Source organism: Choloepus didactylus, chromosome 4, assembly GCF_015220235.1.
Source record: "Choloepus didactylus isolate mChoDid1 chromosome 4, mChoDid1.pri, whole genome shotgun sequence".
NCBI lineage: Eukaryota > Metazoa > Chordata > Mammalia > Pilosa > Megalonychidae > Choloepus > Choloepus didactylus.
In genome coordinates this window covers 15,251,053-15,272,307 of record NC_051310.1, presented here as the reverse complement: position 1 = coordinate 15,272,307, position 21,255 = coordinate 15,251,053, and the positions used below count along the sequence as shown (strand labels likewise).

Genomic DNA, 21,255 nt, shown 5'->3' with positions numbered 1-21,255 from the left:
TGCTCAGGAGGAAAGCACTGCCGTGGACATACATGGGGAGATGGCCCCAGGAACTACGACCAGAGGTGGGGCACACAGGAAGAGCTCCCATCCCAGCTTTGTCCAGGTCTGGTCCTTCCGGCCAACCTGCTCTGCCTCATGCCCCATTGAGCCAACCCTGGGTGTGCGGTGCTTGATGTCCACATGCCCTCCCCATTACACTGGCTTCTCCCATCACCCTTCTGGGCTGGGACCCACCAAAGCCCTCACCCACCCATTGACGAGGCCTGTAAATCACTTTATTAGATTAAAACAAACATATCTGCCAAAGAAGAAAAGCAAAACCTTAATTGGAGCCCCTGGGGATGTTTGCAGAGACAGATGGGAAAGGATCTAATGAAATCACCTTGCACTGGCCTCTGAGCAGACCTCGCTGATAAACCAACATTGCCAGGCAACGGGGCCGTTCCACCTGGTGGCCTGATAAGGGGCTTGGATGTTTGGAAAATATGATTTTGTAAGCAGGGCCAAGGACATGTTGACTCTGCTGCTGAATGCCCCAGGCTCTACCATCAGATAAGCAGCTGCCACTTTCCCTGGGGTAGAGGCAGAAAACTGCTCCCAAACAACCCCTGGAAGGGACTTCCCCGAGTGGAGATGACCTGGGCTCCAGCCAGAGGAGACAGCCACAGTCACTTCCTGGATCCAGTGCTCTGGGAAAACCGGAGGGGGCCATTTCTGGCCACCACGGGCAGGTTGTGGCAATGGGTTTCTCCCCTTCACTTCTTGACTCCTGGTTCGGAAGCATTTTGCAGATTCCCTGGGATGGAGTGGGGCATGCGGGCTGTTGGGAGCTAGCCATGACGATGGGCACGTACACACGATGCCTTGGAGCATCCTGCCGCCTCTGATCTCCTGCTGCCCATCTTCTCCCAGTGAGTCCTGTTTCCCCCAGAGGAAAGCCAAAGTCCTCACTGAGGCCCACGAGTCCCTACATGATCTGGCCCCATATTGTTCTCAACTCCCATGACTCTCTGCCTCTCTCACTGTCTTCCAGCCATCTTGGCCTTTTTGCTTTACCTCAAACCTGCCAGCTATGTTCCTGCGTCAGGGCCTTTGCACTGGGGCTCATTCTGCCTGGAATGTTCTTCCCCTAAATACCTGCCTGCCTCTCTCCCTCGACTCCTTACTCAATCACCATCCTCCAACGAGGCCCACCCTGACCCCTATAAACAAGGCTTGGGCCCTCCACACTAGCATCCCCAAGCCCTTACCCTGCTCTTTTATCTTTTTTTTCTTCCCACAGCAACTGCCACCTTCTAACCTACACTATACTGTACTTATTTTTATGGTTTCTTGATTATGGTCTGTCTTCTAAGCCTAGAATACAAGAAGGCAGGGGTCTTGCCTCTTTTTTTCACTGGCATATCCCAAGTACCTGGAACAGAGCGGGGCACACAGTAGGTGCTCAAAAATATTTGTCAAATGAAGGCAAGTCTCCCTTTCCCAGTCCCCCAATAACTTTAGCAGAACTGGTGAAAGGGGGCTGGGTCTAGAGAGGACAGAGTTTGACAGTGCTCAGAATCCACCTCTGCAAGGCAGCCATGGACTCCTTGGGTGGGTCTGGAGCAGCCCACCACCCAGTACCACCACCAGTGTCTGGAGGATGGCAACATGTCCAGGAAGGAGAATCCAAGGCCAGGCACAGGAGAGTTTGGCTCTAATCACAGACCTGCTGTCGATTTGCTATGTGACTTGGGAGAAGACACTATCCATCTCTGGGCCACAATTTCCTCTTTTGTCAAATATTAGCATTTACCCTCTTTACCTAAAAGCAATAAATGTCCATGTTACAGCTTTGGGGGCATACAGCCTGAGTTCAAATCCTGCCTCTGCCACTTACTAGCTGTGTGATGTTAGGTGTTTGAGGCAACTTCTCTGAGCCATCATCCCATCATCTATAAGCAAGGGTAACGACAGGTGCTACTTCCCAGGTGTGTGAAGAGTAAAATCAACACATGCAAAAGGGTCAACTACTATCATTCCAATTTGATTTGCACACTTTGAGCACAACCGTGTCCCAGGCTCTGTGCTCATGGCCATTTGTCAGGTGGGTACATTGAGGCACAGAATGGGAAATGGCTGGTTGATGGAAGCCCAAGGCAGCCTCCATGTCTGGCTGATCGAGAGCCTGGGACTCACTGTGGCTTGGTGTTCACAAATACAAAAGCCTGAGTGTCTCTAAACATGCTTGAAGATAGCAGCTCTGGGCTAACGCGAGGCCTTGCTCATTTCCCCACCCCAGACGACCCTGGCCTTGGCCTATCCTCCCCATTGGGGCCTCATCTGGGGACAGAGGCACTGCAGTGGCTTAGTGTTGGGCAAAACCCTTCCTAGATAGGGCAAATGTCTAATGACTCCCCCAAGTTGACACTGACCAAGCCTCAGGCACAGGAGAATGAGGGATGGAGTTGAAATCTGTCAAGCCCTGGGCTCCACATGACTGAGGGACCGAGGACCGCAGGAGGAGTCAGGGCACTGCCGGACCACCCCCCACCTCACACACTGACCCCGCAGGGGCCGGCGACCTCGCCTGGGCTCCTTCAGCCAAGGATGTGAGTGCATGTGGTTTATCTGGGAGGTGATTCCAGGATTCCCTGGTAGAGGAGTGAAGAAGTAAGGTGGGGAAGGGGAGGAAGCCAGTGAAGTGTGCGCCATCACACCATGGACCACTGTGAGAGATGGGACTTCAACCCCCAGGGCAATGCCAGGGAATGGTACAGAAAACACAGCTCAGAATTACCCCACCCAGGGGTGAAAAGCTGGGGTATTTGGAAGCGCATGCCTGAGACTCAGTGATGGAAGATTCCTCCTGGGATGCTGAGCTTTCAGCAGAGTGACCTCCAGGTTTCTGCACAAGCCTTCAGGTCCAGAGAGCTAGATCCTGTGGGCACAACACAATGTCCAAGAGACATGGGCAGGGCTCTTCCTGGCTGGCCCAGCCCTGAGCATGCAGCAACCCAGGGGGGCAGATCAGGCTGTCTCTGGGGTGTCTCTTGGTTTCAGCATTCTGGGGGGCTGTGTGTCTGTGAGAACCACCTACGGAGTCCTGAGAGACCTGCTCTGATGACAGGGGGCTCTGGTGCCCAGCAGGATTCCTGTTCTCCCAGCTCAGTGCCTGGGGCTGGAGGTCCCCCATACAGAACAGTCTGGGAAACAGCTGCTCTCCACCCGTCAGCCAGGAGGCCGCCAAATTGCTGTGGCCAATATCTCCACAGGAATAGTGGGCCAAGAGTGATTTTTACAAAACATCTCAGTGTAGTTCCCATGGTCCAAATTTGACTCCTCTCTTCTCCCCCAGATCTACCCCAGACAGGCCCTGGGACTCTAAACTCAGGGGCAGGGGTCAGTATTTTGACTCAGGTCCTATAGCTTTTGCATTCATTTATTCATTCATTCTTTCATTCGTGGAACAGTGGAATATTTGGATTGTGTCAGAAAAACTGGTCCTGGTTTTTACAACCAAACTGCTGTGTGACTTCAGGTAAGTCCCTTCCCATCTCTGGACTTTAGGAGTGGGAACAGAATTTGGCAATACCAATATCATCCACTGAATTCTTACAGACCTGGAAATTGATCACTGTATGGTATTAATTCAGACATTTGTCCATTAACGAGAAAGGTTCTGTTCCCATGAGAAAACCCTGAAGTGTGGGCATCCTTCACGAAGCTTGCATGGTTTGGATGAATTAGGACCTCTTTGGTCTGCGAAATGGAAATAAAGAGGGCCTGGCACTGAACAGACCCTTTCTTTTGAGGTTGCAATAAGGGGTTGATAAACACACCCACAGTTGATTCCCTGTTCACCTGGCCACCCTCCAGCCTGGTTTTGTTCTTAGAGCTGTTCGCTGCCCCGACTGGATCATTGACATGCATCAGTTGCAGAAAGCAGGTTAGTAAATGGTTTACGGACTCCTTGGGAGGGCTGAAGATGTTGACCATAGACTGTGTTTCAAGAAAGAGCTTCCAAAGCCACACCTCAGAACTGAGCTGCCATGATCAGGCAACCACTGGCAAGTCAGGAAGCTGATACCACAGCACAGTCCACACTGGCACCACAGTCACCCTGCTCCTGCCACTCTCCACACATGACTCAGTTCCAAATCCAGTTCTAGTGCAAGTACCTCTGGTTGGTGGAACCTAAGTCACATCCAGGTTCTTAACTGTAAGGGAGTCTGGGAAGTGTAGTCTTTAGCTTTCTACCAGAAGAGGTTGGAATGGACATTGAGCAATCTAATCCGCGATGCCTTCTACATACTCACAAGGCAAAAGCTTCCTGATTTTGCTTTGCCCCTCACCTGCTCCTCTCAGTGAGCAACATTGCACACCGCACAGCTCCCTACAACCCACTCAGCTCAATGTTTCGTCTGATAGACAAAACCAAGGCAGTGTATATATTTAGCTATAATCAAAACACATTTTATGCATGGATCAATATTTGGTAGCAGACCTGGGAAACAGTCATGGACTCCTGTTCCCTCACTGCTTTAACATGATTCTAAGACAGGCTGCTAAGCCACCTTCAGGGCAGAACAACCCCCCTCTCTGATTCTCTCCTACTGCATAATTAATGAAGAGTGAACCACATCTTGGCTTTCTATCTCAGGCCTTTGCATTCCAGTAGGAATGATTCACAGTAACGGCATTTGTCTGGAGGAAGCTGAGGACCTCAGCCTGGGCACAGGATGAGAGGCACTTGCTATAACCAGGGGCAGCTCCAGAATGTCAAGATAAGAGGGACTTGTGGCCTGTGAGCTGATTGGGGGGGTTGGTGGGTGGTGTTGGGCCTTGTCCAGAGCTGCATATGCAAAGCAAGGACATGGCTTTTTTGGAGATTGCATGTATAGACTTAGAGCAATAAAAATAGCCTTTCTCCTGCACCTCACCTAACTTTGTGAAAACAGCAATTGCCTTCTCCAAGAACGAGAATGCCAAAAAGAGTCTGCAGGGAGTAGGTCTGGGTGGGGGCTGCCGATGGAGACAGTTAAAACAGACTGGCAGGGGGCTTGGGGCCTGGGGAGGGGACTGTGGATGGAGTGGCATAAGACAGAATGGCTTATCTCGAGCCCAAGCATCACCACTTCCTAGCTAGGTGATGCTGGGGGAGTTACTTTACCTCTCTGAGCTCCAGCTTCTGCCTTTGAGAAGTAGAGATGCTGACAACTCAGTCACAGTTCTACTGTGCAGATGAAATGAAATAACACGTGTAAAGCACTTTGGCAGATGATGTGAGTGTCCCACCCATGTCTCCTGGGGCTACCCTGGAGGTCACCCGCAGACAGTTCCCACACACACCAACAGCTTCCTGTGCCTCTTTACCTGAGGGTGTTCTCCAGCAGAGGAAGTTTGCTTGGCCCCTTCACCAGTCACACCAGAAGTGCTGGAGGTCAGCGCCTCCAGGAGAAACCCTCATCAGCAAAGGGAATTGATGAATCAATACCCCGACTTTCTCATCCCTCAGTTCGACAATTCTGAGATGTATTCTACAGTTTCTCAACAAGTCCCAGCAAGATTGATCCACAGCGACTTGCATCCTTCATTGGCTCTTCTCCCTTCCTTGTCTCACTTCCTTATTCCCTCACTGTCCTTCCCCTAATCACCTCCAAATGAACTACTTATACCCACAAATCCTTTTCTTAGTGTCTGCTTTTGGGAGAACCCAAACAAGGACAAGCACCATACTCGGTGTCTGGCTCCTTGAAAGGTCCCCATCAAGAGCACCATAGCCGGGGTCCTACTGAACCCCATGACACAGAGAGCATCATTTGAGTGGCTGTTTTCTCAGTTCTCCCAAGGACGATAACTAGCACCATTCTAGATGTGCAGGAGAGCTCTTCATTCATTGTATACCATAGATGCCTCAGGGCACTTGGCATAATTCTCTTGGACAACTCCCTCTGTAAATGAGTATAATAATCGTGCCTACCTCCTAGGACTATAATGAGGACTAAGTCAGTTAACATATTTAAAACTCTTAGAACAATGCTTGACTCTTAGCATGTGTCCCACAAGGGTTAGTTGTTACCACCATTTATGTAGTTTGTGTAGTAGAGAAAGCTCATTGTCTCCCAATATCCCTTCTTTCTTTAGTTATCAGAACCACTCCCAATGGCTGCCCAGGTAGAGACTACGATTCCCAGCCTCTCTCGCAAGTAGGTGTGTCTGTTGCCTAAGTTCTAGCCAATGGGATATGAGAAGATGTGATGCATGTAAATTCTGCATTACATCCTTAGGAAGGAAGCTGCTTGCCCTCCACCTCTTCTTTGCCCCCTTTGTGCTGGTTGGGAAATGGTGACACTTGGAGCAGCTGCCTTGGGATCAGAGAGAGAAATCGCATGTTGAAGGTGGCAGAGCTGCCCCATGAGTCTGGACTGTTCACTTATGGACAGTTACATGAGAGAGAAACAAGGTTCTATCCTATTCCACTGTATTTTGGGGTCTTTTGTTATGGCAGCTTGTGCTGACCCAACCAACCCAGCACAAAGCTCAAGTCTGCGATTGAGAGATGTGAGTTTTCCCTTCTTTCCTTTTTGCTTTGTGCCTACCACATGCCCAGTACTGTGCCAGAAACTGAAGTCCCAAGACGTGTGAGACACAGACCAGACACCAAGGAGCTCAATGGGCAACAAGACAGAAGAATCTAAAGGCAAATAATGTTAACCTTCTGTGATAAATGCTCCAATACATTGTGGAGGCAAAGAGGAGGGAGCAGTTAGGTCCCCATTTTAGGACCTTGGGGCCTAAAAGGTAAGGAACGATTTGCCAGGCTGTAAGGGAGGGGAAAGGGTAGGAATTGGGAGGCATTCTGCAGAAAGGAAACAGCACTAAGACGTCAAGGGAGGGGTGGAAACACAGGGCACTTGGGGAAACAAGCTCTAGGTCCAGCTTACCACTCACTTGCCAATGTGGACACTCTAATATCTAACATCTGGGCCTCAGTTTCCAAACCTGCTGAGTAACATCAAAAACCCCACTCTGACTTAGGCCTAGGGGTACCACAAGTGTTCAACGGTAGAACATTTTGAAAGAGCTAGGAAGCCTGGGGCAAATATTAATTACTGACATTGTCACTTTTCAAGCCTAGTTTGGGGCAGTTGTGCTGGCTGGTTGTGCCTGGTTTCCTGGGGGCAAGCGGGGTCAGGCCCCTGGAGAACCTGTTCTCCTGGGAGGATAGCAATGGCTCTAAAATTTCCCTTTATAAGAGTCTACTCAGCTTGGGAAGTGGTTCAACTTTCTGCATAGCAGTTAGGTAAAGTGTATCAGGTGCCTTAAAGATGTCCATTTCCTTTGACCTAGGAATTCACCTCCTATTTAATAATTGGAAATGCTGCAGAGGTTTGCATACAAGATTGTTCTTTATAAGAGCAAACAACAAAAACAAAAACAAAGTATTAGTCAAATAAAATGTAGTACAGAATGAATTTGGTGGACTATTATGCTTGTGTCATGGGCGAGTGTTTATGACAGGATGCTGGGAAGCAAGCAGGTTACACACCTGTGCACACTCAGGAAGACGCCGTGTGGTAGAGCCCCTCTTTGGGGGCTGCCAGGAGTATTGGGCACTGATGGGGCTAAGCTGAAGTACCTCTTGAGAATTGCCCTTTACTGAAGGGAGCTGCCTCTACAAAGACGATAAGAATAAATATTTAAAAAATTATCAATGCTTATCTCTGGGTGGTGTGAGTACAAGTGATTTTCCCCTGTATTTTTGCAAATTTTCTAAGTTTTTAATAAGGAACCTGTGTTATAGTTCAGCTGTATTCTCCAGGTCCTTTTCACACTGCTTCTTGCTGTTCTGTGAACATGTGGGGCACACTCTTCCCTCTGGGCATTTGCTGTTCCTCTGCCTGGATCTCTCTTTCCCTAGACGCATGCTGGCTCAGTCCCTCCGCAGCTCACCTTCTTGGTGAGGCCTCCTCAGATCCTCTCTATTTAAAATATAATTCCACTCCCAATCCCCTTCCCTGCTTTGTTTTGTCCATAGCACTTGTTGCCACCTGTCATACTACGCATTTACTTCTTCACTGTTCATTATCTGTAGTCACCCTCCAGAATAGACACTCCATATGGACCTGGCCTTTGTCTATTTTGTTTACTGCTGTATTCTTATCACCTAGAACAGTCAAGTGCTATTCTAAGGTGTTCTAAGCACATAGGTGCTCTAAGATGGTCTAAGTACATGGTAGCAGCTTAAGAAATCATCATTGAATGAATGAATGAGGCCACGTTCTCCTGTGAGCTCCCACCAGACTCTCCTTTGGGGGCAGGAATGGGCACAGCACGGGGCAGGAAGTAGGATACAGCAGCAGCAGATTGCCGGGGGCGGGAGGACAGGAAGAAGGAAAAAGGGACTCTGTATGACGCCAGCTGATGCTAAACCGCTAAGATACCAGGTGCACTGTGACATTGGGGTTATCCGAGACCCGCACCACCTCTAGGAAGCCAGACCGGGCCACCTGGCCTGACCCAGGAGCTGTGAGCGATGGGGGCCAGCGTCAGCAAGGGGTTAAGCTGGAGGTGGGGAAACGAGGGGCAGGGGGCGGCTCCGCTGACGTAATTTCCGGTGTCTGGGGGTATATAAGCGGCGCGCGCGCGGGGCTCAGCTGCTGCAGTGCCCAAGTCGGTTCCGACAGAGTGGCTTGCAGGTCGACAGACGGACGCACGCAGAGACACTGCGATCCCCACCCCCGCGCCACCGCCGCCGCAGCCCGCCGCTGGCCAGCCCTTCCATCCGCCCCTCGCCCGGGTGCCCGGCCCTAGACTGCCAGCTGCTCCGCGTCCCGGTTCGCCATGCGCTCAGCTGTCCTGGCACTTCTGCTTTGCACCGGGCAAGGTGAGGGAGCGCGGGGTGGACAGAACTCGGGAGCAGGGGCTCCGGGAGTCCCCGTCGGCCCCTTCGCTCCACGCAGTGCAAGCACCGCGCGGCGCCGCTCTGCTCTCCATGCCTCCCCTCCGGCGCGGTGAGATTTCAGCACCGCGGACAGCGCACCTGCCTCCCGCCCGGCCCCGCAGTGTGGCTTTGGCCCAGGACACGCAGACCCCACTCCTTGGACCCCTGCGGTCAGAGCCCACTCGCGCCCCCACCTCCTCTCTGGGCTCGGCCCGTCGGCTGCCTCAGGGTCAGCGCCGTGGCCGGCCAAGGTCATGGGGTGGGGGTGGGGGTGGGCGCGATGGGAGGGCCGTTCCTCACTCGCCTTCTCCACCTCTTCCACCTTCCGCTCTGCTCTCCACGTCTTTCTGCCCTTGACTTCTACTTTTGCACACCATCTCTCCATCCCTCTTCTTCCACCTCTTATCCCCGCCTCTCTTCTCTCGCCTCTGGGGTCTCTCTCCCTCTCTCTACATCTTCCCCTTAACTCCAATCCCACTCCAACCTTGGCTTTGTTTTCATAGCACTTGCCTTCAGCTCCCACACTGCCTCCAAAGCAGGAGGTCCCCAAAGGAGAAGCTTAGGGCCTCTCCGTGCAGCCTCTGTGGGCTACCGCCCCTGGGGCCTGCAGTGAGGAAAGGGAAACCAAATCAGCCCTAGCCTCTCATTTGGGGTGAAGGAACTTTGAGGGGCAGCGCTGCGGTGCATGGGCCCCTGATGACCCCATTGGAGCAGAGCAGTGACCCCAGCTCTCTCTTTTCCTTCCCAGTCATTGCCCTCCCTGTGAACAGCCCGATGACTAAAGGGGACACTGAGGTAAGATGGAGGACTGGGGATACCCTGGGACGGGGTGTGGGGGGCTCCAGTGGACACCTCACAACCAGTTCTTGGGCAGCTGCAGGACTGAGGCTGGCATAAAGCCAAGAGCCAGCACTGCGGCTGCTGAGTCTGGGGACAGCTTGCAAAAGAAGATACAAAGATTCCTTGATCTCCTTGATTTCCTGCTGTGGGGACTTCCCCAGCTATCTTGAAGCTGGATGTACAGCCCGACAGGATCTGTGTCTTCCCTGCTGGGCTAAGGGACGGCCCTCTTCTTGGACAATGTGAATTCAGTAGGCCTACCATGGGGCTGGGGGGGAGGGCATCCCTGTGATTGCAGACCCCCGTTGCTCTCCCCACCCCCAAGCCTCTGTCAGTGACACCCCCCACCTGCAGCCCCTCAGGTCCTGGCTTCCCCAAAGGGCCACAATTAAAATATTCTTGTCCATGGCTTCTACTCCCTGGTCCCCAGCCTGTTGGGGTGATGTGTTAGTTACCCAGGCAAAGGCCTTGGTGGCTTTGGTAGGGGTTTTCTGGCCAGTAAGAGACACTCTGTGCTGGGCATATGCTTGAAATTCATTCCTGTCTGAGCTGGGGCCTGTTTTTCCAGTCTCCAGGGCTCACAGATACCTCCATTTGAGGTTCAGAGAAATCACCATTCCCCTCCTTTCCAGGAGCTGTTTCATTCCATTCCAGAGAGACCATGTTTAAGACCCAAAGCACCCAAGTTATTTCAACCTCAATTTGACCAATTCTATCCCTACTTTTCTAGTTACAGAAAAAGACCCAAATTTAAACCTCTACACTCATTCTAGCTTACAACCTTTGGAAAACTTCTTAACTTCTCTGAGCTTCCACTTTTTCCATCTGTAACAATATTTCCCTTGAGGGGAGTTGCAAGAAGTAGGGATCAGGGATGTGAACTGCCTGGCACATGGTGGATCCTCAATAAATGGGCACCATTATTCCCAGAGCTTCCCTTCTTGAACTCCCCATTCCGCTGGGGACCCCTACCCAAATTCTCTCTCCTAGTACCTGTCTACGTGTAATGGTGGTTCTCTGGTGTGTCCAGTGCAGGGTCTGGGGTTGCAGGGAGCTACAGGATACAGGCTGCAAGATCCCCCTTGCTAGCTGCTTCCTGAGAGACCCTCTGGTCACCATATTATGCTCGGTAGCCCAGGGCCAGGGGCATCAGAGCAGCTGGTTAATACCTGAATGTTCCATCAGAGGATGTTGTGACTACATACTCCATAGAGTCTGTTTGCCAGTTTGCTGTCATGGATCCTTGGGCTGGTTGCCTTGACACCCCATAGACAGAGTTTCCACCCCCTCAGTCCCTGCCATCATTGCCTGAAGCATGTCTGACACCTCCTGCTCCTCCGCCTGGCTTCAGGCAGCTGAAGCACATTGGGAGTTGTGAATCCTTCCCCCGGTGTCTGTGACATATCATGCTTTACAGACTGTTTACCCATCTGGACCTCATCATCCCAAGAGGGTGGTCAGGCAGGTATTCTCACTTCTACTTTACAAATAAGGGAACTGATGCTCAGGTTAAGTCACTTGCCCAAGATTATACAGCTGGATATCACACTACAGTTTGCTCTATCATCAAATGTTGCCCATTTACCAAGCACCTAATTGACCACGGTGCCTTGCTGGGCAGTGGGTAAGACTTTCAGAGAGACAGCTCCTGTTAGAATGGGACCAGCACCCAGAGGTAGCCAATGTGTGCCCAATATCCAGCCAGGGGACACATCCCATGGATGAATATGGGGCCAGACTGTGAGGTCGTCACTCCCTGCATGTGACAACACAGTGGGGTTGGAGGACCGTGATCCAGGTCCAGTTTGTAGACAGATCAGTGCCAGGGAAGGTTTGTTCTGTGGGCTTCCTGGAGGAGCTGACCTTTTGAACATCTGCAAGATTGAAGTGCTTTTGCAAGACATCCCTCCAATGTCCAGGGACAGCTTCCCCATATTTAGAGAAACACTGCTTGGAGATGGGAAGATACCAGGTGCCCACCACCCCTCCCCACCCCAACCATGATCAACCTTAGTCGCCCCTGATGCCCCTGTGACTGGAGCACCTGGTACATGGTGGGCACTGTAGAAGGATTTGCTATTATTGTTGCTATTATTGTCTGGCTAAGAAAGCAGAGCTGTGCCCCTGAGCCAGTACTTCTTGGGCTCCTGTAGACAAAAGCAAAAATGCCTTTCTGCCCCTCCTTAGAAACCTGCTCTAGAGCATCGGGAGCTGAACCACATGCCCAAACCAGCCGCCAACCTGCCCTCACTCTCTTCCTAGGTGATGAAGTGCATCGTCGAAGTTATCTCTGACACACTTTCCAAGCCCAGCCCCATGCCCGTCAGTCAGGAGTGTTACGAGACACTCCGAGGAGGTGAGGGGTAGAGGCTGGGGGTCAGGGGCTGCTGCCGACTGGGCTGGGAGGCCAGGAGATGGACATGTGGCTTTTGATGGAATTCATTGATTTAATTTAATAGTCACTGGCCAAGTGCCTGCCTTGTGCCAGGCACTGCAGGGTGAAAGGTGATGCAGGGGTCATGACCTCTGTGCTTTTGGAGCTTACAGTCCAGTTGAGGGTGACAGATGTGAAGACAATTAACTAGAATTCTGGACAGAATGAAACCAGGGCTAAAACAGCAAGCCCCACCAGAATGCGAGCTTCTCGTGAACAAGGATTGTGTGTGAAATAAGCCACAGCCTAGGCACATGGTGGAGACTGTAGATATGTGATGAATGAATGAATATGTGTGGGTTGGCAGGAGAAGGACAAATTTTTTCCAACCAGGCAGTCAAGTTTTGACCAGCTGCTTGGATGGAGCCAGTGGCATTTGGGTTGGACTTTAAAAGAAAAGTTGGAAACCAACTGGTAGAAAAATGAAGGAAGATTACTCCAGGTGGAGGGGACAACAAGCAAAGGCATGGAGATGGGCAAAATATGTTGTGTTTAGAGACACCACCACCTTGTCTGAGGGGCTGCCACCCCTTGACTGAGGGGCCTGGGTTCTGGGACAGTGGCTGACCCTTCTCATCTAGTAGAAAACTGATCAGCACCTTGGAACAAAGGTAGTTTCAAAAGTATTATCTCCAGACCCAATCTGGCAGCTGCCACCCAGATTTTGAGTTTCCAGAATAAATTCCTTGTGCTCAGGTGAAAATACTGATTTAATCGCTTTCTGGGCTGTTCTCTGGAAATCACCCGTAATAACCTTCCCTCACTGCAGATGAGCGGATCCTTTCCATCCTGAGACATCAGAATTTACTGAAGGAACTCCAAGACCTCGCCCTCCAAGGTATTTTCCAGCCACTGCACATGATTCTGGGTGAATTCCAATAACTGAGAGTCAGAAAATCAGGGTGGAGGGTTGAGCAAGGTCCTGTGCTTCTGTGGCACTCAGTTACTTCAGTTATGAAGTGGAAAGGTGGGGCCCTCCATGCCACCTGCTCCAATCTGTTATTGATATAGTTAAGGAGAGCAAGGCTCAGAGAGGTTGAGTGACTTGTCTGAGGTCACAAAGTGAGCTAGGGCCATGCCATGATCAGATACCCCATGGTCTCTCTAGTTCCAGCCATTTCAATGGGGGCAATTTCAATGCTTGACTGCAGAGAGAATCCATTTCCCTCTGTTAAATTAAAAGTAAATTGATTGCTAGGAGAAAGGAGGGCCCCTTTTCCTATGTGATCTTCTGCTCAAGGGGACGATGGGGGAGGCAGGGTCTTGCTTGCAGGGTAGATTTTCAGAGACTAGAAAAATCCACTGATGGGAATAGAGTGACTTTGTGAGGTAGTGAGCTTCTTGTCACTGAGGATATTCAAGCAGAGCCTGGACAGGATGCGGGAATGGAGGGGTTAGGCTGATGCTCAGCTTCAGGCACAGAGCCCTGCCCTGGCCTGTTGGAAAACCTGGGTTCTGGTTCTGCCCTGGGCTGACTCTCTGTGGGAAGTGGTCATTTATTTGGGCCCCTGGCACCCTTGTCCCTCCCCCTGATCACAGGCCCTCAAGCACAAATCCTGAAACTTCAGGGCGGGACTCGTGTCTTGGGGGGTGTGGGGGGCACTGTGCCACATGGAAGAACGGAGAGCAATGTGGGGAGGAGGTGAACAACCATCAATCGCAGGGATCCCCAGGCCCTTCCAAGTTACCAGGCCCTTCTTCCTCCCACATGCCCATTAGCCTGGCTGTCAGGAGGAGGAAGTGAGTGCCTAGCGCACAGTAGGTCCTGGCACACAGCAGGTCCCGGGCCAGGCCGTGGCGCCGATCACCACATTGTTTAACGTCATCATCGTTGACCCTGTTGTCTTTTCTTTAAATATTAATTATTTTATACTATTACAATGTAATAATTTTCAAGTTAAATATTGAATGACTACTTAAATAGTTAAATATAATGCCACAGTGACTATTATAGGGCATTGGGTCCTGAAACATCTGTACACAAATCCACTCATGTGTATACCCAATATAAACAACATTCAGTCTACATATATGTAGATAATTGTTTTCTAAAAGGTCCACCTGGGCCAGAGCTGGGGCATATTCTTTGTATCAGGCAGCTCTGGCTGTTCCCATCACAGGCACAAAATCATCCCCAGCTGCAGTTAGGAACCAGGTCCAGGTGAAGACAGAGGCAGGGAGTGTGGGGACGGGGCTGCTCCCCAGTACCAAGCTCAGAGGCAGGTGCCAGGCTGGACCTTCTCCCCAGGGCCTGGACTCTGGGCTCCAGGAGGGGCTGCCTGAGTCAAGGGCCCCCAGGAGAGGACAAGCAGTGACTGGGACCTCCCGCTGCAGGGTCCCTCGAGCTGCCAGCCAGGCCCCAAGGGGTGCCCCACTCCCTGCTCTTGTCCCTGGGCCTCAGAGCCTCTGTTGCCAGGGGAGGCAGCAGGGCAGGGCTCGTTCTTGCTTCCCAGATGAGAAACTGAGATGGAGAGGGGGCCTGGCTGCCTGATGGGGCAGAGGCAGCCGACCCTCCCTGGCTCCCCAGGCTCTTGGTCCCCCAGTCGCTCATCGGGCAGGCCCAGAACCTGATGCCCAGTTCACAGATGAGGGAGCTGAGGCCCCCACTCTCTTAGACAAATACACCAGGCTGGGCTCTGGCCAAGTGTTTTTTTGTTGTTGTGCTTCCTTTTCTCATACCAGGTGCCAAGGAGAGGGCTCATCAGCAGAAGAAACACAGCAGCTTTGAAGATGAACTCTCGGAGGTCCTTGAGAACCAGAGCCACCAGTCTGAGCTGGAGGGTCAGTGTCGGCCAGCCTGGCTGGAGGCAGGGGAGGGGCGAGACTAAGGATAGTGGTTATGATGGATGGCGGGTTCCTGAGAGCCAGGAGCCCCTCCTTTAGGCCCCGTAAGGTAGACATTATTTCCCCCACTTTTACGAAGGGGGAAACTGAGGCCCAGAGAGGTAGAGTACCTTGGCCAAGTTTCGGTGGTGGTGAGCTGCAAAACTGGGGCTTTGAGTCTCGGTCTGTCTTACCCGAACCCCTCGATAGGTCCCTTTTGTCCCACAGGGGGCTGACGTTCTAGGGCAGGATGTCTCTGATACGGCAGGCAGGCAGCCCCAACGCTGGGCCCTAACCCAGGGACCGTTGCAGCAGGGCCCCCATGTCCCCTACCTCCCACCCTGCCCCCTGGGCTTTGGCGGTGCCTTAGAACAGCCAAGTAGGAGGATCCCAGGGGAGTAGGTTTGAAGCCCTCAGTGAGCCTGGATCATGTTCCTTGAAACCAAAGAGCTTTTAGGGGTCAAAGAGATGACAGTGCAGGGCCACATGAGGCCCCACCCACCCACCCTCCCTGCCTGGAAACAGCCACAAACTGCTCCTGCAGGGCCTGCTCTCTGCATGTTGAAGGCCAGTGTCCTAGAGCCAGGACCTTGCGGTCCTCCTGGCATCTGAGTGCCGGAAGCTTTAATTTGCACAATTGTCAGTGCAAAGAGCACCCTGGACTTCGCATTCGGAGGCTTGGGTTCCAGGCTCAGTTCTGCTGAGCAGGGCACCATCCCCTTCTAAGGATCAGTCTGAGTTTCTATAAAATGGGAGTAGAAGTGCCTTTCCCCTGCAGTCCTGGTGAAGTTCAAACGGTGAAATGTACCTGGTAGTACTTTGTTAAATGTAAATCATTCTAGCGCCAGGAGGGAGAATTGCCAGTTAGAATGCTGTCTTCAGGGCAGCCACGAGAGAATACCCTCTAATGAAGCGTACCAAGATTGAGGAGCTGAGCACTTTCACAGGATGTTGAAGGCAGAGCAGCCCCAAATGGAGGGAGAAGGAATTTGCATTAATGGTGCCCTTTGCACAGAGAGGTTAAGCGACTTGCCCAAGATAATGCAGCATTTCAGTAGCTGTCCTAATTTTCAGTTCAAGGCTCTATTTTCTGGGGTCATTTTCAAGCTCTGTTTTTATCACATCCTGTTTTAAGAGGCAGAATTAAAAGAAAGAAACACAGTCCACTTGTGCTCAGGTTGACCCAGACATGGAGAGGGACCCCAATTCTGTCGTGGGCTGGGCCCAGTTGGAAGCCAAGAGACTCAATGAGTAAGATCTGAACTTGGCCTCTGGGGAGACCCGCAGGAAGCCTTGTGCGCAGGGCCCGACTTGGTTCTGCTGTTTCTGCAGCGGTGGCTGGAGAGGCGTCCTCCAAGGACACTGTGGAGAAACGAGGGGATTCTGAAGAGGCAGAGAACGGAGAAGCCACCGAGAAAGATGGGTCCCCAGTGCTGCCGGAGCCTGGGCAGGGGTCTGAGACTGAGCAGGATCCCCAGATCCCTGGGGAGGAGGAGGCTGCCAACACCAACCCCCCAACCAGCCTCCCTGGCCAGAAACCCCGAGGCCCACAGGCCAAGGGGGCCAGTGCGGGTCTCCTCCAGGATCTGCTGGACACAGAGAAGGGCCGGGGTGCGGAGCGAGGCCAGCAGGCCAAGAGAGAGGAGGAGGAGGAGGCTGGAGGGGAGGCCATCACTGAGGAGGAAGGGCCCACTGTGGCGCTGAACCCCCACCCGAGCCCCGGCGACAAGGAGACCCTGAGGGGTGAAAGTATGTATGACGACTGAGACCCCAACAAGTGTTGGGGAGGGGCGGCGGCGGTCGGTGGGGGGACTCATCCGCGATCTCAGTCCATCTTCACAAAAACCCTGAAAGGTGGTTGTTATCTCTGTTTGCCAGACAGAAAACTGAGGCTCAGTGAGGTTAAGGAATTTGCCCAAGGGCACACAGCTAACTTGTAGTAAAAGCTGAGATTCCAACCCAGGTCCGTCTGACTCTGAAACCAGCACCTCCCACTCTTCCGCGAGCCCCTACCCTGGGGGTGGGAGGAGCTGTGCGGAGTGGTGGGTGGGCCTTAGGGACAGAGGGACAGCATGAGTGGGAGGGGGCTGGGCTGGGGCCGGGGCCACTTCAGCCAGGCTTTCGGAGAGACGGGCTCCTCGGGTCAGGGCCTTCCCTTGCCCCCGCGGGGTGACCCGTCCGGGTTCAGGGCCTTCTGGCAGAGGGGGCTGAAGGGAGGAGGCTCCAAACAGCCGAGCACTGGGAGGGTCTGCACAGTGTGGTGTCGAGATGGCTCTTCCAAGTGGGGTCTGCGTGGGGAGTGGGGTCTGCGGCCACCTCTGGGGAGTGGCAGGGACCAGGGAAGGTGGCAGCCCCTCCTCAGCGTCCTGCTGTTGTCCACCCTGTGCCCCAGGTCAGCCCGAGGCTCTGGCCACGGACGCGGCCGGGAAGACCAAGGGCAAGGGCGAGCGGGAGCACTCCCAGCAGGAGGAGGACGCGGCAGGGGCCCCTCAAGGCCCCCTTCGGGGCGGGAAGAGCAGGGAGCTGGAGCAGGAGCAGGACGAGGAGGAGGAGCGGCTCTCCAAGGAGTGGGAGGACGCCAAGCGGTGGAGCAAGATGGAGCAGCTGGCCCAGGAGCTGACGGCCGAGAAGCGGCTGGAGGACGAGGACGAGGAGGACCCCGACCGCTCCCTGAAGCGGCCCTTCCGGACCCAGGCCTTCGGCTTCGGGCGCCCTGGGCCACTGCTCCGCCGGGGCTGGCGGCCGTCCTCCCGGGAGGACAGCGACGAGGCGGGCCGGCCCCTGCCCGGGCGCGGCTTCCTGGAGGAGAAGAAGGAGGAGGAGGGCAGTGCCAACCGCAGGCCCGAGGTTGGTGTGGGGTGGGAGCAGGCCCAGCTTGGGGGACGGGGGGCAGCTGCACCCAGAATGTGTGGCCTCAGCCGCCCACTGTGGGGACAGGGTCCCCTTGGGGTTCTGGGACTGGAGAGACACTCAGCTTGGGGCTCTCAGGGGACTCCAAGGGGCAGGAAAAAGGGAGTGCCAGGAGAAGGCCTGTGGTGGAGGGACCCCGGGCTCCCCACGGGCTCCCAGTAAAGCTGGCTAGATGGACAGAGTGAGTGGCTGGGAGAGGGAGGTGTCAGATCAGCCTGTGAAGAGGAAGCTGGCGAGGTGGTAAGCGGGGCTAGTTCTGGAAGGCAGTCGGGAGACTCAGCAGGGCCGGTGGCCTGGGGGATCCAGGCCCAGGACTCCAGTGCCCCTGAGAGCTGGACAGTGCAGGGTGGGGGTGCGGGGCACTAAGGGACAGGAGTGTCCTGGGGAGACCTCTGTTGGCTGGGCCATGTCCCCTCCTGGGGCATCCCCCGTCTCAGGTTCAGCTCCCATGAAGAAGGGGGGAACATTGGGCCTGGCACTGAGCGGGCAGGGGGTGGCCCAGACAGGTGCCAGAAGACCTGGGCTCTGCCTCCTCCTAGCTGTGTGACCTTGGGCAGGTCACTCTGCTTCCCCGAGCCTCATCGGTTCCCCCATTTGTGAAGTGGGGGTCAGAGTCCTTTCCACTCACCTCATCATCATGGTTGGGACACAAACGAGCTTTGAACACCCAGCACACTCAGGGCTCAGTGGGGAGGCCAGCGGGGTGCAAGGCTGCAGCCCTGCAGTGGGGGGCGAGGGCAGGAGCCGGGTCCCCTGGAAAGTGGGCAACACCACCTTGCACCTGGAGGAGGCCTGGGGGTACCTACAAGGAGCTGGGAGCTGTCTCAAGTCCTGATCCCAGGGCTCTTGTCCACCTGAAGAGGTTGTGGCCCCTCCCTCTGGGCCAGGGCCTGGGCTCCCTGGAGCTGGGGTCTGGCTGGCAGTCTGAGAAGGTGTCTTCACGGGAGCCAGAGCCAGAAGGGAGCATCTATCTATGCCCCTAGAACACAGAGGGGAAGAGGCTACAGGAAACAGCAGCTCTGCCCCTGTCACCCCCACCCCAGCTTTTGAGTCCAAAACAGAGCAGCCCCACAGGGGTAGCATCGGCCCCATGGTTTGGATGAGGCCCGTTGAAGTTCAGAGAGGCAGTGCCACCTGCCCAAGGCCACACAGCTAACCAGTCCTCTCCCTGGAGAGAGTGAGTGCCCCCGAGGTGCTGCCCACTTCCCTTCTCCACAGAGGGGACCCTGGACTGCAGGGTAGCGAGTGGGGACCTCAGAATCAGGGGGACAGGGTGGGTGGCTGCCTTCCCCACTTGGCCCAAGGGCCTTCTTAGAAATGGCCCCAGCATCATGGAATTCACACTGCCAGGCCGTTTCCATGGCAACTATCATCCATAACGGGGACCCAGGTGGGCTGTTGGTGCCGCCCCAGGGCCAGGGCTGCCTTCAACAGCCTGGCATCCAACAGAGACCCCAGGAGGGCGACCCTCCCAGGCCAGGATTGGGGAGGTGGCCTCTCCTCAGCTCCTGCTCTAGGTCTGAGGGCACACTCTTGAGGGAGCCGGTCCTTCAAGAGCTCCGGGGCCTGGAAGCTTCCTGAGGCTGGGGCACCAAGCAAGGCTCACAAAAGTGTCCCCTGAACCATGCTGGGAGTCAAGGATCAAGGCCCAGGGCCAGACAGGAGGTCCCTGTGGGGGCAGCACTCCCTGCAGCCACCTTGGGTAGGCAGGGCCTGAAGTGGGCAGCCCTGAAATGCAGGCCTGGCCTCCTGAAGGGGGTCCTGGGTCGGGGGCTCTGAAAGCATCAGACAGCTCCATTTGCACCTGTGGGGTCAGGGCTGCCTGCTTCTTTCTCCATTTCAGAACAGCCCAACAGGGGTTGCATTAGCCCCATGGTTCAGAGAGGCAAAGCCACCTGCCCCAGGCCACACAGCTAACCAGCGGCAGCCATGCTGGCTGAGTCTGTGCCCCGTTAACGTCCAGGGCTCTGTGGGTGGCCCCCGCCTGACCCCCAATGTTCTCTCCTAGGACCAGGAGCTGGAGAGCCTGTCAGCCATCGAGGCGGAGCTGGAGAAGGTGGCCCGGCAGCTGCAGGCTCTGCAGCAGGGTTGAGGCACTGGCCAGCGGGCCTGGCCAGGGTCCCGAGGCACCTGGTGGTCCTGGCTCTGCGGTCCCCTTGGCAGGTCCTGGCCAGACGGTCTGGGCTCTCCTGCTGATGGGGAGGCAGCCCTGCCACCTGCCCAAGCCCAGGCCGCCTGCTGCCCCCGCACTCCCCTCCGCCCCGCTCTTGATCCCTGCCCTGGTGTGCCCGTCTGCAGGGCGGGCCCCTACGTTAAACATGGTTCATTCTCTCTGATCACAGGCAGCTTTCTCCAAGTTTCCCTTCCACCGTCAGATCCGGTGGGTATGTCTGCAATAACTTCTGACCTTTTGATGAAAGTGGAGAACTCCTGACTATACTATATTCTGTACAAAATTTATCTACAGAAAAATAAACCTGCTCTGGGCTCTTTCTGGGTTTTTTAAATTTTTTTTCCTTGACTTGGAGTGGGGTGGGATGGGCTAGATTTGGGCAAAAGAAATGGATGTTCAGCACCCCAGGGGCAACTCCTTTCTGGGCCACTTCCGAGCTGCAGGGTCTCGGGCAGGCGGCTTTGCACCTCTTAGTCTCAGTTTCCTCATCTGTAAAATGGGGAGAGTGACACCTGCCTCAAAGGGTGGGTGTTGGGGGGATTAAATAACAATGCAAAGCCCTTGACCCAGGATCCCAGTGCTCCTTCTGCCTTCTCCCAGTCACTCTGGGGCTGGGCCATGCAGAGGAGGGGGCAGTTTGGGAAAGTCTCTCCTTTCTGCACCCGCATCTCTCCGTCCTCATGGGCCTTGGCGACCTGTGATGACAGATAGAGGCCCAGACAGCCCCAGGCACCAGACCAGCCTCAGATTCCTGACTTTGGCCTCCGAACTGCAGGCCCCTCTCGGCCTAAGTCTACCCTGACCTCTGACCTGATACTTGACACATGCACTGGATCCGTTCAATGTGGTTCTTGCACATTTAACAGTTCAGTACCTAGGGCCATTTTTGAGGAGGAGGAGACTGAGGCTCAGAAGGTGGAGTGACACATCAAAGCCACAGGCAGGGGTGAAGCTTAAACTATTTAACGATGGGCCCCCGGCAGGATTAGTGACCAGAATGGACCCAATGTGTGACCAGTCACTATCAGGGCCAATCATTCGGTCCTTCATCACACATTGCACACACAGAGGTGGCTGGGCCCGGCCCTGATGTCAAGCAGCCCACTGCTCAGTGTGGGCAGTCAGACTTTTCAGCAGGGAAAGTAA

At 54.2% G+C, this 21,255-nt stretch overlaps 1 protein-coding gene across 1 annotated transcript; it reads left to right on the top strand.

The window, feature by feature from the left end:
* Positions 1–8,630: 8,630 nt before the first annotated feature.
* Positions 8,631–20,428, top strand: CHGA (chromogranin A). Its single transcript, XM_037835251.1, has 8 exons — positions 8,631–8,872; positions 9,678–9,724; positions 12,032–12,125; positions 12,973–13,041; positions 14,886–14,984; positions 16,359–16,775; positions 17,419–17,873; positions 19,945–20,428. The coding sequence occupies exons 1-8, from the start codon at positions 8,830–8,832 to the stop codon at positions 20,026–20,028; spliced, it is 1,308 nt and encodes a 435-aa protein (XP_037691179.1). The 5' UTR covers positions 8,631–8,829; the 3' UTR covers positions 20,029–20,428.
* The last annotated feature ends 827 nt before the right edge of the window (positions 20,429–21,255 follow it).

Excerpts from the sequence above, each read along its gene's own strand:
- CHGA (XM_037835251.1), top strand. The coding sequence starts at position 8,830 with ATGCGCTCAGCTGTCCTGGCACTTCTGCTTTGCACCGGGCAAG. Across the intron at positions 8,873-9,677 it reads TCTGCTTTGCACCGGGCAAG|TCATTGCCCTCCCTGTGAAC; the intron begins GTGAGGGAGCGC and ends TTTCCTTCCCAG. Across the intron at positions 16,776-17,418 it reads GGAGACCCTGAGGGGTGAAA|GTCAGCCCGAGGCTCTGGCC; the intron begins GTATGTATGACG and ends CCTGTGCCCCAG.